Source organism: Argopecten irradians, chromosome 11, assembly GCF_041381155.1.
Source record: "Argopecten irradians isolate NY chromosome 11, Ai_NY, whole genome shotgun sequence".
In the NCBI taxonomy this organism is placed as follows: domain Eukaryota; kingdom Metazoa; phylum Mollusca; class Bivalvia; order Pectinida; family Pectinidae; genus Argopecten; species Argopecten irradians.
Window position 1 is genome coordinate 3155035 of NC_091144.1, and position 16340 is coordinate 3171374.

Below are 16340 nucleotides of genomic sequence, written 5' to 3' on the forward strand. Positions count from 1 at the left end.
ACACTTTACAGATGCAACCCTCCACATGACCTTACAAAGACACGCCCCTCTGTCCTAAATCACACATACAATTTATACACTTTACAGATGTAACCCTCCACATTGAACTTACAGACACACACCCCTTTGTCCCATATAACACATACAATGTATACACTTTACAGTTGTAACCCTCCACATTGACCTTACAGACACACGTCCCTCTGTCCTAAATAACACATACAATGCATACACTTTACAGTTGTAACCCTCCATATTGACCTTACAGAGACACGCCCCTCTGTCCTATATAACACATACAATGTATACACTTTACAGTTGTAACCCTCCATATTGACCTTACACACACGCCCCTCTGTCCTATATAACACATACAATGTATACACTTTACAGATGTAACCCTCCACATTGACCTTACAGAGACACGCCCCTCCGTCCTAAATAACACATACAATGTATACACTTTACAGTTGTAACCCTCCATATTGACCTTACAGAGACAACCCCTCAGTCCTATATAACACATACAATGTATACACTTTACAGTTGTAACCCTCCACATTGAACTTACAGACACGCCCCTCTGTCCTATATAACACATACAATGTATACACTTTACAGATGTAACCCTCCACATTGAACTTACAGACACGCCCCTCCGTCCTATATAACACATACAATGTATACACTTTACAGTTGTAACCCTCCACATTGAACTTACAGACACGCCCCTCCGTCCTATATAACACATACAATGTATACACTTTACAGTTGTAACCCTCCATATTGACCTTACAGAGACACGCCCCTCTGTCCTAAATAACACATACAATGTATACACTTTACAGTTGTAACCCTCCACATTGACCTTACAGACACGCCCCTCCGTCCTATATAACACATACAATGTATACACTTTACAGTTGTTAAACCCTCCACATTGACCTTACAGACACGCCCCTCTGTCCTATATAACACATACAATGTATACACTTTACAGTTGTAACCCTCCACATTGACCTTACAGACACGCCCCTCCGTCCTATATAACACATACAATGTATACACTTTACAGTTGTTAAACCCTCCATATTGACCTTACAGAGACACGCCCCTCTGTCCTTTATAACACATACAATGTATACACTTTACAGTTGTAACCCTCCACATTGACCTTACAGAGACACGCCCCTCTGTCCTATATAACACATACAATGTATACACTTTACAGTTGTAACCCTCCACATTGACCTTACAGAGACACGCCCCTCTGTCCTATATAACACATACAATGTATACACTTTACAGTTGTAACCCTCCACATTGACCTTACAGACACGCCCCTCCGTCCTATATAACACATACAATGTATACACTTTACAGTTGTAACCCTCCACATTGACCTTACAGACACGCCCCTCTGTCCTATATAACACATACAATGTATACACTTTACAGTTGTAACCCTCCATATTGACCTTACAGACACGCCCCTCTGTCCTATATAACACATACAATGTATACACTTTACAGATGTAACCCTCCATATTGACCTTACAGAGACACGCCCCTCTGTCCTATATAACACATACAATGTATACACTTTACAGTTGTAACCCTCCATATTGACCTTACAGACACGCCCCTCTGTCCTATATAACACATACAATGTATACACTTTACAGATGTAACCCTCCATATTGACCTTACAGACACGCCCCTCTGTCCTATATAACACATACAATGTATACACTTTACAGATGTAACCCTCCATATTGACCTTACAGAGACACGCCCCTCTGTCCTATATAACACATACAATGTATACACTTTACAGATGTAACCCTCCACATTGAACTTACAGACACGCCCCTCCGTCCTATATAACACATACAATGTATACACTTTACGGTTGTTAAACCCTCCATATTGACCTTACAGAGACACGCCCCTCTGTCCTATATAACACATACAATGTATACACTTTACAGATGTAACCCTCCACATTGAACTTACAGACACGCCCCTCCGTCCTAAATAACACATACAATGTATACACTTTACAGTTGTAACCCTCCACATTGACCTTACAGAGACACGCCCCTCCGTCCTATATAACACATACAATGTATACACTTTACAGATGTAACCCTCCACATTGAACTTACAGACACGCCCCTCTGTCCTATATAACACATACAATGTATACACTTTACAGTTGTAACCCTCCACATTGAACTTACAGACACGCCCCTCCGTCCTATATAACACATACAATGTATACACTTTACAGATGTAACCCTCCACATTGAACTTACAGACACACCCCTCCGTCCTATATAACACATACAATGTATACACTTTACAGTTGTAACCCTCCACATTGACCTTATAGAGACATAATAGAATAACATGATACACATATATTGGTATATGATACACTGTATTGGTATATGATACACATATATTGGTATATGATACACATATATTGGTATATGATACACATATATTAGCTTGTATAAATATCACTTTTGAGGTATCTTGAAACATCTTTGAAAAAAATAATTGCAACATCTCAAACACCATGAACCGATAAACACACCAAGGCTCTAATGGTGAGTAGCTCAAAAGGACTGCATGTCAATACTTCAAGTCATCAGAATGAAAGTTAGGTAAAAAACAAACTCACTGGATATGTTACCATTTCTCAACACAGCCCTTTGAAATTGCTGATTTTGTAGATCATTGAATACAATCAGTTATAAAGTATAGCAGTACTCAGTTCCCATATCATAAAGCCATATAAACAAGATCAGCTGAGCAGCTGCCAAGTCATTATCCTTTCTAAGACCTGACTATTTAAAGATTATAAATCATGTACATTATTTCATGTTCGTTGCGAAAATATGTAAACAAAAATTCTGACAAGAGTTGTAAAGAACAAACCTGGTTACACTGGTCTGGTAGGAGTATTCCTGGAGCACTTGGACAGTTACAGGTAAAAGGACAGTCGAGATCACTGAGGCCTCTGTATCTCCCTACCTCACACTGTCCACAGTCTGAACCATTCGTGTTAGTAGATATCTTACAGTTACACTCATCACCATTCAAATCATCAGCATTACCAAAGCAGTTCTTTCTGAAGAATAAAAAAAAAAAATAAAAAAAAATAAATAAAAATTGTAATTGATTAATATTGAAGCATTGATGTCAGTATTTGATAATTACATATAATAAGGGGTATAAAAACATTTTTTGTTTGCGAATTTTTCCATTTATGTATCATATGTAAATTATGCAAATTGTCAGTGTTTCAATTGTTGAGCCAAATAACATCAGTTTTTTGTAAAATTCTCATTTTCTTTTCAGAGTAATATGAAAATAAAACAATTTTAAATTTCCACATTTTGCACTGTGAGAAGATGTTCAATATATGTTTTCAAGATGACGGCTGTGGCTGGCATCTAGGGTTTTGGAATAACCCAAAAAATAACAAAAAATTGTCGGGACCATGTCAGGATCATTTCATGCAAGTTTCAGCTAAATCGTACTGATGTAAGTTGAGAAGAAGTTCAAAATGTGTTTTCTGGACGGGGGCTGTGGCGGCCATCCAGTTTCGGATTTTCCCGAAAAAAACCACTTTGTCAGGACCATGTCAGGATCATTTCATGCCAGTTTCAACTAAACTGCACCGGTAGAACTTGATAAGAAGTTCAAAATGTGTTTTCAAGATGGTGGCTGTGGCAGCCGTCTTGGATTTCAGATCGACCAGAAAAATAACAACACCATACTGGGCCACTGTGACCCCTTTATACTTGACCACTGTGGCTCCTTTATACTCAGCCAATGTAGCCCCTTTATACTTGGCCACAGTGAGTGTGGTCTCTTTATACTCGGCCAATGTTGCCCCTTTCTACTTGGCCACAGTGAGTGTGGTCTCTTTATACTCGGCCAATGTTGCCCCTTTATACTTGGCCACAGTGAGTGTGGTCTCTTTATACTCGGCCAATGTTGCCCCTTTATACTTGGCCACAGTGAGTGTGGTCTCTTTATACTTGGCCACAGTGAGTGTGGCCCCTTTATACTTGGCCACAGTGAGTGTGGTCTCTTTATACTCGGCCAATGTTGCCCCTTTATACTTGCCACAGTGAGTGTGGTCTCTTTGGCCACAGTGAGTGTGGTCTCTTTATACTCGCCAATGTTGTGGCCACAGTGAGTGTGGTCTCTTTATACTCGGCCAATGTTGCCCCTTTATATACTTGTCCACAGTGAGTGTGGTCTCTTTATACTTGGACACAGTGAGTGTGGTCTCTTTATACTCGGCCAATGTTGCCCCTTTATACTTGGCCACAGTGAGTGTGGTCTCTTTATACTCGGCCAATGTTGCCCCTTTATACTTGGCCACATGTGCCTTTATCTTGAGTGTGGTCTCTTTATACTTGGTCCACAGTGAGTGTGGTCTCTTTATACTCGCCAATGTTGCCCTTTATACTTGGCCACAGTGAGTGTGGTGGCCTCTTTATACTGGCCACAGTGAGTGTGGTGCGTTGCCCCTTTATACTTGGCCACAATGAGTGTGGTCCCTTTATACTTGGCCACAGTGAGTGTGGTCTCTTTATACTCGGCCAATGTTGCCCCTTTATACTTGGCCACAGTGAGTGTGGTCTTTTTATACTCGGCCAATGTTGCCCCTTTATACTTGGCCACAATGAGTGTGATCTCTTTATACTCGCCAATGTTGCCCCTTTATACTTGGCCACAGTGAGTGTGGCTCTTTATACTGCCAATGTCCCTTTTACTTTATCTCTTATACTCGGCCAATGTTGCCCCTTTATACTTGGCCACAGTGAGTGTGGTCTCTTTATACTCGACCAATGTTGCCCCTCTTTATACTTGGCCACAGTGAGTGTGGTCTCTTTATACTCGGCCAATGTTGCCCCTTTATACTTGGCCACAATGAGTGTGGTCTCTTTATACTCGGCCAATGTTGCCCCTTTATACTTGGCCACAGTGAGTGTGGTCTCTTTTACTTGGCCACAGTGAGTGTGGTCTCTTTTATACTTGGCCACAAGTGCAATGTTGCCCCTTTATACTTGGCCACAGTGAGTGTGTGTCTCTTTATACTCGGCCAATGTTGCCCCTTTATACTTGGCCACAGTGAGTGTGGTCTCTTTATACTCGGCCAATGTTGCCCCTTTATACTTGGCCACAGTGAGTGTGGTCTCTTTATACTCGGCCAATGTTGCCCCTTTATACTTGGCCACAGTGAGTGTGGTCTCTTTATACTCGGCCAATGTTGCCCCTTTATACTTGTCCACAGTGAGTGTGGTCTCTTTATACTCGGCCAATGTTGCCCCTTTATACTTGGCCACAGTGAGTGTGGTCTCTTTATACTCGGCCAATGTTGCCCCTTTATACTTGGCCACAGTGAGTGTGGTGTCTCTTTATACTCGGCCAATGTTGCCCCTTTATACTTGGCCACAGTGAGTGTGGTCTCTTTATACTCGGCCAATGTTGCCCCTTTATACTTGGCCACAGTGAGTGTGGTCTCTTTATACTCGGCCAATGTTGCCCCTTTATACTTGGCCACAGTGAGTGTGGTCTCTTTATACTCGGCCAATGTTGCCCCTTTATACTTGGTCTTTAACTCACAGTGTAGTGTGGTCTCTTTTTATACTCGGCCAATGTTGCCCCTTTATACTTGGCCACAAGTGAGTGTGGTCTCTTTATACTCGGCCAATGTTGCCCCTTTATACTTGGCCACAGTGAGTGTGGTCTCTTTATACTCGGCCAATGTTGCCCCTTTATACTTGGCCACAGTGAGTGTGGTCTCTTTATACTCGGCCAATGTTGCCCCTTTATACTTGGCCACAGTGAGTGTGGTCTCTTTATACTCGGCCAATGTTGCCCCTTTATACTTGTCCACAGTGAGTGTGGTCTCTTTATACTCGGCCAATGTTGCCCCTTTATACTTGGCCACAGTGAGTGTGGTCTCTTTATACTCGGCCAATGTTGCCCCTTTATACTTGGCCACAGTGAGTGTGGTCTCTTTATACTCGGCCAATGTTGCCCCTTTATACTTGGCCACAGTGAGTGTGGTCTCTTTATACTCGGCCAATGTTGCCCCTTTATACTTGGCCACAGTGAGTGTGGTCTCTTTATACTCGGCCAATGTTGCCCCTTTATACTTGGCCACAGTGAGTGTGGTCTCTTTATACTCGGCCAATGTTGCCCTTTATACTTGGCCACAGTGAGTGTGGTCTCTTTATACTCGGCCAATGTTGCCCCTTTATACTTGGCCACAGTGAGTGTGGTCTCTTTATACTCGGCCAATGTTGCCCCTTTATACTTGGCCACAGTGAGTGTGGTCTCTTTATACTCGACCAATGTTGCCCCTTTATACTTGGCCACAGTGAGTGTGGTCTCTTTATACTCGGCCAATGTTGCCCCTTTATACTTGGCCACAGTGAGTGTGGTCTCTTTATACTCGGCCAATGTTGCCCCTTTATACTTGGCCACAGTGAGTGTGGTCTCTTTATACTCGGCCAATGTTGCCCCTTTATACTTGGCCACAGTGAGTGTGGTCTCTTTATACTCGGCCAATGTTGCCCCTTTATACTTGGCCACAGTGAGTGTGGTCTCTTTATACTCGGCCAATGTTGCCCCTTTATACTTGGCCACAGTGAGTGTGGTCTCTTTATACTCGGCCAATGTTGCCCCCTTTATACTTGGCCACAGTGAGTGTGGTCTCTTTATACTCGGCCAATGTTGCCCCTTTATACTTGGCCACAGTGAGTGTGGTCTCTTTATACTCGGCCAATGTTGCCCCTTTATACTTGGCCACAGTGAGTGTGGTCTCTTTATATCGCCAAGCCCTTTACTTGGCCACAGTGAGTGTGGTCTCTTTATACTCGACCAATGTTGCCCCTTTATACTTGGCCACAGTGAGTGTGGTCTCTTTATACTCGGCCAATGTTGCCCCTTTATACTTGGCCACAGTGAGTGTGGTCTCTTTATACTCGGCCAATGTTGCCCCTTTATACTTGGCCACAGTGAGTGTGGTCTCTTTATACTCGGCCAATGTTGCCCCTTTATACTTGGCCACAGTGAGTGTGGTCTCTTTATACTCGGCCAATGTTGCCCCTTTATACTTGGCCACAGTGAGTGTGGTCTCTTTATACTCGGCCAATGTTGCCCCTTTATACTTGGCCACAGTGAGTGTGGTCTCTTTATACTCGGCCAATGTTGCCCCTTTATACTTGGCCACAGTGAGTGTGGTCTCTTTATACTCGGCCAATGTTGCCCCTTTATACTTGGCCACAGTGAGTGTGGTCTCTTTATACTCGGCCAATGTTGCCCCTTTATACTTGGCCACAGTGAGTGTGGTCTCTTTATACTCGGCCAATGTTGCCCCTTTATACTTGGCCACAGTGAGTGTGGTCTCTTTATACTTGTCCACAGTGAGTGTGGTCTCTTTATACTCGGCCAATGTTGCCCCTTTATACTTGGCCACAGTGAGTGTGGTCTCTTTATACTCGACCAATGTTGCCCCTTTATACTTGGCCACAGTGAGTGTGGTCTCTTTATACTTGGCCACTGTGGCCCTTTCATAACTATAACTTGAAACACAACTTATCCCATAATGACAAATCCTTCTGTATCCTTGTAGAAATATCTCTATGGCTATTTAAAGCCATCAACGTTTTTTTTCACTATTTTCACAGCCATACAAACCTTCTGTTGACCCGGATGTCCACGACACTGAATACATGGGATGAATCGGCATGACCTGATAGTGTGATGTTTAAAGAACTGGCTAGACGTTTCAATAAATCCTGACGATTTTCTATTGATCCCAAACTATTCTCTGCAGACCATATAATGTTATTGTTGTCTGAAGCAGGGCTGTAAATGTTATAGATTGTAATGTATTAAAATTAAAAACTAAACAATAACTAAATAATTAGAAACATTTCATAATTGATATTACCATAATTTTTTTATTTCATAGGAGATGAATAAAAATTGTTTGCAAATGATTAACATGGAGTTCTGGATTCAGATCTAGTCAAAACCAAACTAGTGAGTAAAAACGTTTAAGATATTTGTCTCTTGACAATACTGCTCAGAATGTGACTAGGCGTTCAGATCATGGGAAGTCCACCTTATTCTATATGTTCACATGTATTTAGTGTTCACAAGACGTTTACAGGATTACCTTCCAGAAAATAACTTTCCTGCTGACAATGCCTTTTACCTGAAGTTGATAGGAGAACTGCCTGGAGTAAGAGGTGATTCAAACTGTATGATGACATACGAAGGCACTGTGTTGTTAACTATGATGGTGATTCCGTCTACCTGAAACACAATTACACCAAATATGAAGGCAGTGTAGCAAGGTCATTAAAAAACTCTGTGAAAATATTCCATATAATACTGTAAAAATGAAATTATTTGTGGCATGGAAATTTCCACTCATATTTCGTTCTTTTTTAAATGTAAATTGAATATATATATATGTATCCACATGCATAAATATTTTAAAACATTAGTGCAAGTTTTATATGTGAATGAATTCACAGTGCAAAAATTGGTAAATCTCAAAAAGTTTTAAAGCCAACTAAGAAATAAGTTAATTCAGAGAATTTAAGTCCCTTTGTCTAGATAAACTCATATACAGATTATAATGATTTAGTGCCTCATAGTTATCAAAAAAATTAACCTTAAGTTTTTTATCAGAATTATCAGAGGTCAAAATATAGGTCAATAACCTCATGGTTTTAGTATGTAACACATCGTCTCACCTAGGTGAATGGACCAACATATCAAGTATGAAGTTCTAACACCTTTGTAAGAGGGCTAGAGTAGTGTAGTATTATTAACTAGGTCACAGTGACCTGGTTTTGGTATGCTACACATTGCACGTCTCATAAAAGTGAACCAAATTAAGTTTGAAGTTCCATTAATTTTGCCTCACAGTATAAGAAATAGAGCCAGCTAAGACAAGGTTGGATGGACAAAAGGACAGAATGACACGACACAAACCTATAGTCCCCCTCGGTCCTTGGTTGGGGACTCATTAATATTCACATTTACAATAATTAGATAATGAAACAATTTGGCTTTGTATATCACAGAGTTAGCTCCCTTGCGAGTAGGTATCAAATGTTTTGTCAGGTTTCTCCGAAAAACTTGATGTTACACTCCAAAACACATGGCGTCACAAAATATCTATCTGCAAGGGCAGATAAATCTGTAATATGTAAATACAGAATAAGATTATCTGACAGTGCTGCGTACTTCATGACATGTACAGATTTTAGAAAATCAATAGATATTACAACGAGTACCTGGTATGTCTTGTCCATCGTAAGTAATACCCATGCCGTCTCTGTCTGATCGGTGACCCAGCTAGTATCTGAATCACTGTCAATGGCAAATAGTGGTAGGTTGGCCGTCGGTAGGAATCTAGGCTCTGTTGGACCACCAGCTGTACATTTCAGCCAATCATTATCCAGTGTCCGAGGGAGAGTTATAGGGCAACGACAGTCCCATGGTGGGCTGCTTATGTCGGGCAAGGCTGACGAGTTATATAGGTACATCATTTCCCTGTAAATGTTTATAAATAATAAAATGTTCTTCTTTTCTATCTCTTGTTACATAATATACCTAGGTATATCTGTAACGTCTCTGGCCCTGATTTCTTGAAACAAAAGTCAAAACTTTACTTTTTTTCCTTATGAAACTTAAATAAGAACATTTGACCAAAGTCATTTTTTTAATTAATGTTGTTTTGAGAAATAGGGGCCTGAAGTGGTTGATAACTGGAGACCAAGTTGTTTGATTGGTAGAGCATTAGGCGAGTTTAGAAGTCCTGGGTTCAAATCCTTGTGGCCATGAATTTCAAGGTCTAGAGATTGTGAAGTTGTGACCTCGCCTCACAATCTTGTGACCTCATACAGGGTAATAATTTACACATGTGTATTGACATATTAGTGTCTAATTGTTAGTGAGGTGCAAGGCAGTCTGCTTTTCTCTATCTCAAAATGAATTATGAGATTGTAAGGTGAGGTCACAATATTACCAACCCACAACCTTGCAACCTCCTGGTCTTACCTCACAACCTTGTGACCTCACCATCACAATCTTATGTCATCTCGCGACCTCAGCTTGAGTTCGAGGTTGCGAGGTGGCCCTTACCAGCTGTCATAAATAACTATACACAAATCTATATAATTTCAAATAGGTTGAAAATAATGACGATGCAAAATTCTGTACATATACATGAAAGTAAATCAGGGCCTTAATGATCATCTGACTACCTTGTGAATAGTCTATAGGAAATAAATTAGAAATGCTGTCATGGTAGCCATCTTCAATTTGGGATCAACCAAAGATGTAACAACACTTTGTTAAGTTCATATCAGGAGTATTTCAGGCAAACTCAGCTAAATCGCACCAGTAGAACTTGAGAAGAAGTTCAAAATGTATTTTCAAGATGGCGGCTGCAGTGGCCATCTTGGATTTCACATTGACCCGAAAAATAACAACATTTGGTCTTGACCATGTCAGGTTCATTTCGTGCAAGTTTCAGCAAAATCACACAGGTAGAACTTGAGAAGAATTTCAAAATGTGTTTTCAAGATGGCGGCTGTGGCGGCCATCTTGGATTTCTGATCAACCTGAAAAATAACAACACTTCTCTGGATGTATATTTACCTCTCCGTCAAGGCTCCAACGTAAAACCGAAAATCTAGAATCTTGAAGTGGGAACTATTGCCGATGGCTGTAAAGAAAAAAAAATGAATATTACTGTATTATGTTATTGTATATGTCCAAAATATCAGAATTCAATGATGATTTATGAGCCAACGGTATTGTTTTTTTGACTTACCATACAAAGCTAGAAGGTGGTCACTTCATTTATGTAATATTTTATCTAGAAAAAGTCAAGTATCCACATACATATATGTATGTATAGGTTATCAGATATCTTGGGTATCAAAAGGTTATTTAAGATAAAGTGTACCACTGTCTGAGTTATGCAGTTACACTTCAGGCAAACCAGAATTCCAATCTAACGATTACTTTTTACTTTTTAGAGTGACCTCCCTTAAAATCAAAATAAAAAAAATATAAATAAATTGTAGCAGGTTTTAATTGTAAATATTGATATGATCGCCGTCTAGCTTCACATTAATTAGTCTAAATAGTTAAGAAGAGTTTCCCTTTAGCTCAGTCAGTAGAGTAGCTGACCTGGTAAGTCCCGGGTCACAGATTCAAGTCTGTCTGGCGGCAAACCAATCTTGCCCTGCTACAATATTTTTGAGTTACCTCCCATTTTGTTTTGAAATGACATTTGTTTTAGACTAAATGCTTGTTTTTTGCACAAAACTATTTGCTTATTTTATTTTTTTATTATTATCCAAATGGACCTTCTAGGCTTTTGTACTTCGGTTCTACTTAACGTGTATTTGAAACATTTTCACAGCAATTTATTTCCACGATTTCTCATTGACCGTGAAATACAGGAAATTCAATCACATGCAAAAATAAATAAGCTTACAGCGCATTTTTACTGCCATTTGGTCAAAGATATTCACTTTACAAACTTTAATAGCATTTCTTCTAATCCAAGCATGCAACATACAACACCTAGCATCAATTCTCTACACAGCATGTTCAGGGGACAGAACTCATGTTTAGGCTCTGCATGGCCTTTTTTAGACAGCTGAAGGGGCAATACATGGACAGTCAGAGAGGCAATAAATACATAATTAATAACGACAAATACAAACTTGGTGAGATCAAAGTAAAACTTACAATTATAGCTGGTAAATGTGATGGCTCCCATTGATTTGAAGGGTGGAAACCATGACTCGAGTACAGGATCTCTCAGTCTATGACCATTCATGTAAACTTCAGAAGAATTATCCAACTGGTAAAAAGTAGATAAAGATCATTTCAAAAGTAAACAATCGATACTTTCTCCAGAAGACAAAGATCATTTCAAAAGTAAACAATGAACACTTTCTTTATTGGCTACTATGACTCTACAGTCCAATCCGGTTATTACAAATTCCTGGGGACCTTTGAAATCCTTTCGTAACATACGGTTTTTGTACAAAGTGGGTTAGCATTTGTACACCAAAAACAGAAGACCAATCAATATGACGACTTAAGTGAGGGATATACTGTTGTTTCAGGCTAAAAAAACAATATTTCTGTTAAGGGTTACATTAAAAAACAGGGTCAGTAGGTCGATCGGGAGAATTTTTTCATTCTTTTTTTTTTAGTGTTTTTCACTCTCAAATATTGGCCGGAACCGGAGTCTGAGATCGAAATCCCCACTTTTAATTTTTTGTGTAGAAAAGTGTAAAAAAAAATTAGGGTTGGGGTAAAAAATTAGGGTCGGTCGGGTAACCCTAAACAGACATTATTTGTGTTGGCCTTATTGAAAATTGCTCATCCCCTGTGTGTGGATTATCCACTGTATAGGCATATTTTGAGTACATGTGTCGATGCATGACAGTGATCAATTACCGTATTTCACATGGTTTTGTCACTTCACAATATGTGGGTTTAAAATAACACAAAAAGTACCGAGGGGACTCAAATATTGTTTCTTATTAAACAGATTTTCGTATTAAGTGATGGTTACAATCCATGCAGAACACTATAACTAGTAGCAATTTAAAGAAATGTTGATGAACATAACTTTCAAAACTTTCATTTCTGCCCCTTTATCTTTAGGCATTCCATGCATACTTACTTATACATTTATGTATGCTAGTGACAAAAACATCCTCCTTGGTTATGAGTTATTAAGTGCAGAATATGTTACTTACGAATCTCATCCCAATATGATTCCACATGTCAAGATTTGGTATGCTATTGCTGATTGAGGATGTACCAGAGAAATAAGTCAAAACTTGTCCTTCCTGTCGAACGTCTACGATAAACTCCAAACCATCTGAGTTCACCCTAAATAAGTGGCTGCAATGAAAACATCAACAACAATGAAAATCTTGCAAGAATCTTTGACTTATTCATTATGCATTACCAATGTATAAAGTTCAATGAAAATCTCACAAGGATCTTTGATTTACTCTTAATGCCTTACCACAAGTTCAGTCTTTTTGAAAAAAAATCTGAACTATTTATTTCTCAGGACAGTTAAAGAATCCTATAAAGTGCTTACCTTTGGGCGTCCCCACTGTACTGGAGCCAGAATGCCAGTGTATAGCCTGTATCTGTGACAGGCTCCGTAATGTTATATATATAGTGACACAGATTGTTGTCATTATCTACAAACAAAGCTCCATTGTCTGTAGGTACCGGGACATCCCCACCTACCGATCGCGAACAACTAGAATCCAAATCTTTTAAAACGTCTTTATGATCTGGCCAATCAGTGCGACTCTCACAGTAGTTACAGCTATATGTGGATCCGGGCGACTTGCAAGTGGAAGAAGCTGAAATGACTGTACTCTGTATCAGAGGTTCTGTTGTAAGAGGCGGCAACATCACAGTTCCTGTCATTAAAGGCCACAAAGTAGCACTAATCAAACAGAATAATAACTGAGGTCTGTGTCCCATCTTCATCTGTTACGTAGCCTCAATTAACAACATTCTACGTAAAGCTTCATCGGTATACACTGCCAGCCTTCACCATAGGTCTATATTATAGCACTGATGATCCTAGTCAGCAAATCACAGCAAGGGCACCAATGATCCTGAAAGTACAACATGGACACAAAAATACATCAGCTTATTTTTGTGTGCAAGAACATTTTGCATTTCTTAGAAATAATGAAAACCCTAACCGGGGGATATATTATAAGACTCTTTCATATGTGGATATGAAGGATAGGGATATTCTACCTGAGGGTCACAAAATGTAGTAAAACCCGAGGCTTGCCGAGGGTTTTGCAACATTTTGTGATCCCGAGGGTAGAATATCCCTATCCTTCATATCCACTTATGAAAGAGTATTTTTCTTTCATACCTCGACGTTTTATTCCAATTTTACAACTAATATATCCCGCCATTTTGAAATAAATTCGAAGAAATCCACGACTGGAAATCAATTTTCCATACATGAAATTTTATGTGATATTTTCAACACAAATTTCATCGTGTGCATCTTTTATAGTAAAACCAGTCATATTTGTGAAAAAATGTTTAAATTTTACCGAAGAAATAGAGATTTTGTTGACGCCGTGACGTCACGAGGCTTTATTTATCGCATGGGTAGACATGCAATACAGCCGCAGGCGACATGAGTGTATTGCCCTGGACCAGCCAGTATTACACCTGTAGGTATGAAAGAAATATAATCACCACGAAAATCTTTCAAATAACTGCCCTATTTAGTTGTTAAACTTCGCGTAGAGAAAAGTTCACAATATCCTCTTTGAATTCTATTTGCTTGGAGAAATGTTAGTACATTTTTTTTGTTTAACTTTTAATTTTATTTAAACATTGATAATAAAGCTATAAGGTCATCTTATGATTAACCTTAAATATAGTGACATTCAATCTCTAGTGACATTCAATCTCTTGTGAACAGAAACAACTACAGTAAATATAGTGACATTCAATCTCTAGTGACATTCAATCTCTTGTGAACAGAAACAACTACAGTAAATATAGTGACATTCAATTAATTTTTCAATTTGTTTATTTCTGTAAGCCTTGCGGCTTATAAGACAAAAAGTACAATTTTAATACATATTAAATAATTGAAACATGTACAGGAGAGTGATTGTATACAATAAAACACAAACATTAGCACACAATTATTATACATCAGATATTATGCAGTTACAGTGTACTAAGAGACTGAGAACGTTTCTGGAATGCAAGTTTTAAGAATTTTCCGAGATTATTTAAATCTTTAACATTATTTACACTGAGTAATTGAACAAGTTTGAACACACTTGGATGATAAAAATAATAAGGTTTCAGATCTCTAGTGAACAGAAACAACTATAGTACATAATTACAACAACATGACTACGGTGTGAAATTGAATTATCGCACAAAAAGATTTTATACATGAAAACATGAAATAAAGTCACCACAAAAATCTGTATATTTACAGTTTCCAACAGTAGGTCCATCAAATTAATTACCTTAGTCAGGGGGATAAAAAAAAAATTATGTAAGCATTCATAACCCATAGTTGTGGTTGGGTGGCGTATTGGTTAAGCCACTCACCTAGCTCTCACCTAGTTGACACACCAGATTTAAATCAATGAATCACGTACGTTGTACTGGTACAATTTCAATTTCAATTTCCAAATATTTTATTGACAAAAAGGTGTTAGTGTCAACTGGATTAGACATCAGGCGTAGCCTATCTTAGTCTTCTCCTGATATTGGTGGTACAAACAAACAGAGATTTAAATATCATTGGGATAAGTAACTAAGGATGTTCTCGCGATATCACGTACCCACCTATTGTTATCGTAAACGGATGAACGGTTACAGCGAGACCAAGCCGTGCGTCTGCGCACTAATAGCTGGAGGCGAGTTATCGTAGTGTTAGCTCATGAAGCTGTGTACGGCATATATTACTACTACAGTGTATATATGACTATACGACTATATACAAACCAATAAACATCGAAAAGTATCTCATAGCTTTTTTTTACTGTTGCATTAGAGAATCATTTATGTAAATATTACCATATATCTAGATGTTGGACTGGTGAGATACTGATGAGATATTTCTGTGTTGTTTTTTTATGAAAAATCGTAAAATTAAAACCTATGCATTGAAAATTCTGTAAGCAAGCAATGATCAAAATGTTGGTAAATTTTGGTGATTAATTACATATTATAAAAGCTTTTCTTGATTCGTTAAAATGAAAAATACGACACATATAAATTTAATGAGTTTAACCTTGGAGATTCAATTTTGCTTTAGTAAAAAAAATTGCTTGGTAAAGCAAGATATTTAAATGAATTATATTCAAATTTCTGGTAAAGCGGAATATTTACATTTCACTTAGATTTCACTTTTATTTCAATATGGTTCTATGCATTATAAATAAAGCTGTTTGGAAAAATTAAGATTAGAAAAATATTATCTAATTTACAAACTTACTGCATAGCCTTCGATACTTAAACACAGGTAAATAGACACCGATTGAGTTAAGTGAGGCGATGACCTGGGGCGGTGGCCAGGTGTTCTGGCCGACGGTTCACCTGATGACAGTATGACACCTCTGATTATAGCAGTTGCAAATCACTTTCCGTTAATTAGATATCAAATTATGCTATCTATCACAGCTCGATCGGCACTGTATCTCTTCGCCATGAGATTATTGGGT

The 16340-nt window shown here is 38.7% G+C and overlaps 1 protein-coding gene across 3 annotated transcripts in view; it reads right to left on the reverse strand.

Annotated features, from left to right (window-relative positions):
- The window catches only part of LOC138334308 (uncharacterized), an 88343-nt gene that overhangs the window by 40245 nt on the left and 31758 nt on the right, over positions 1-16340 (reverse strand). For 2 of the 3 annotated variants that reach the window (XM_069282946.1, XM_069282949.1), the window contains exons 2-9: positions 13202-13736; positions 12849-12996; positions 11824-11938; positions 10720-10786; positions 9351-9609; positions 8258-8358; positions 7735-7905; positions 2947-3139 (exon numbers count right to left, since the gene is read on the reverse strand). In XM_069282946.1, coding sequence (XP_069139047.1) covers positions 2947-3139; positions 7735-7905; positions 8258-8358; positions 9351-9609; positions 10720-10786; positions 11824-11938; positions 12849-12996; positions 13202-13605 — 1458 coding nt within the window. In that variant the 5' untranslated portion in view covers positions 13606-13736. Of the gene's footprint in view, positions 1-2946; positions 3140-7734; positions 7906-8257; positions 8359-9350; positions 9610-10719; positions 10787-11823; positions 11939-12848; positions 12997-13201; positions 13737-14195; positions 14215-16340 lie in introns of those variants that run through there. The other variant, XM_069282948.1, reaches the window with a different exon arrangement.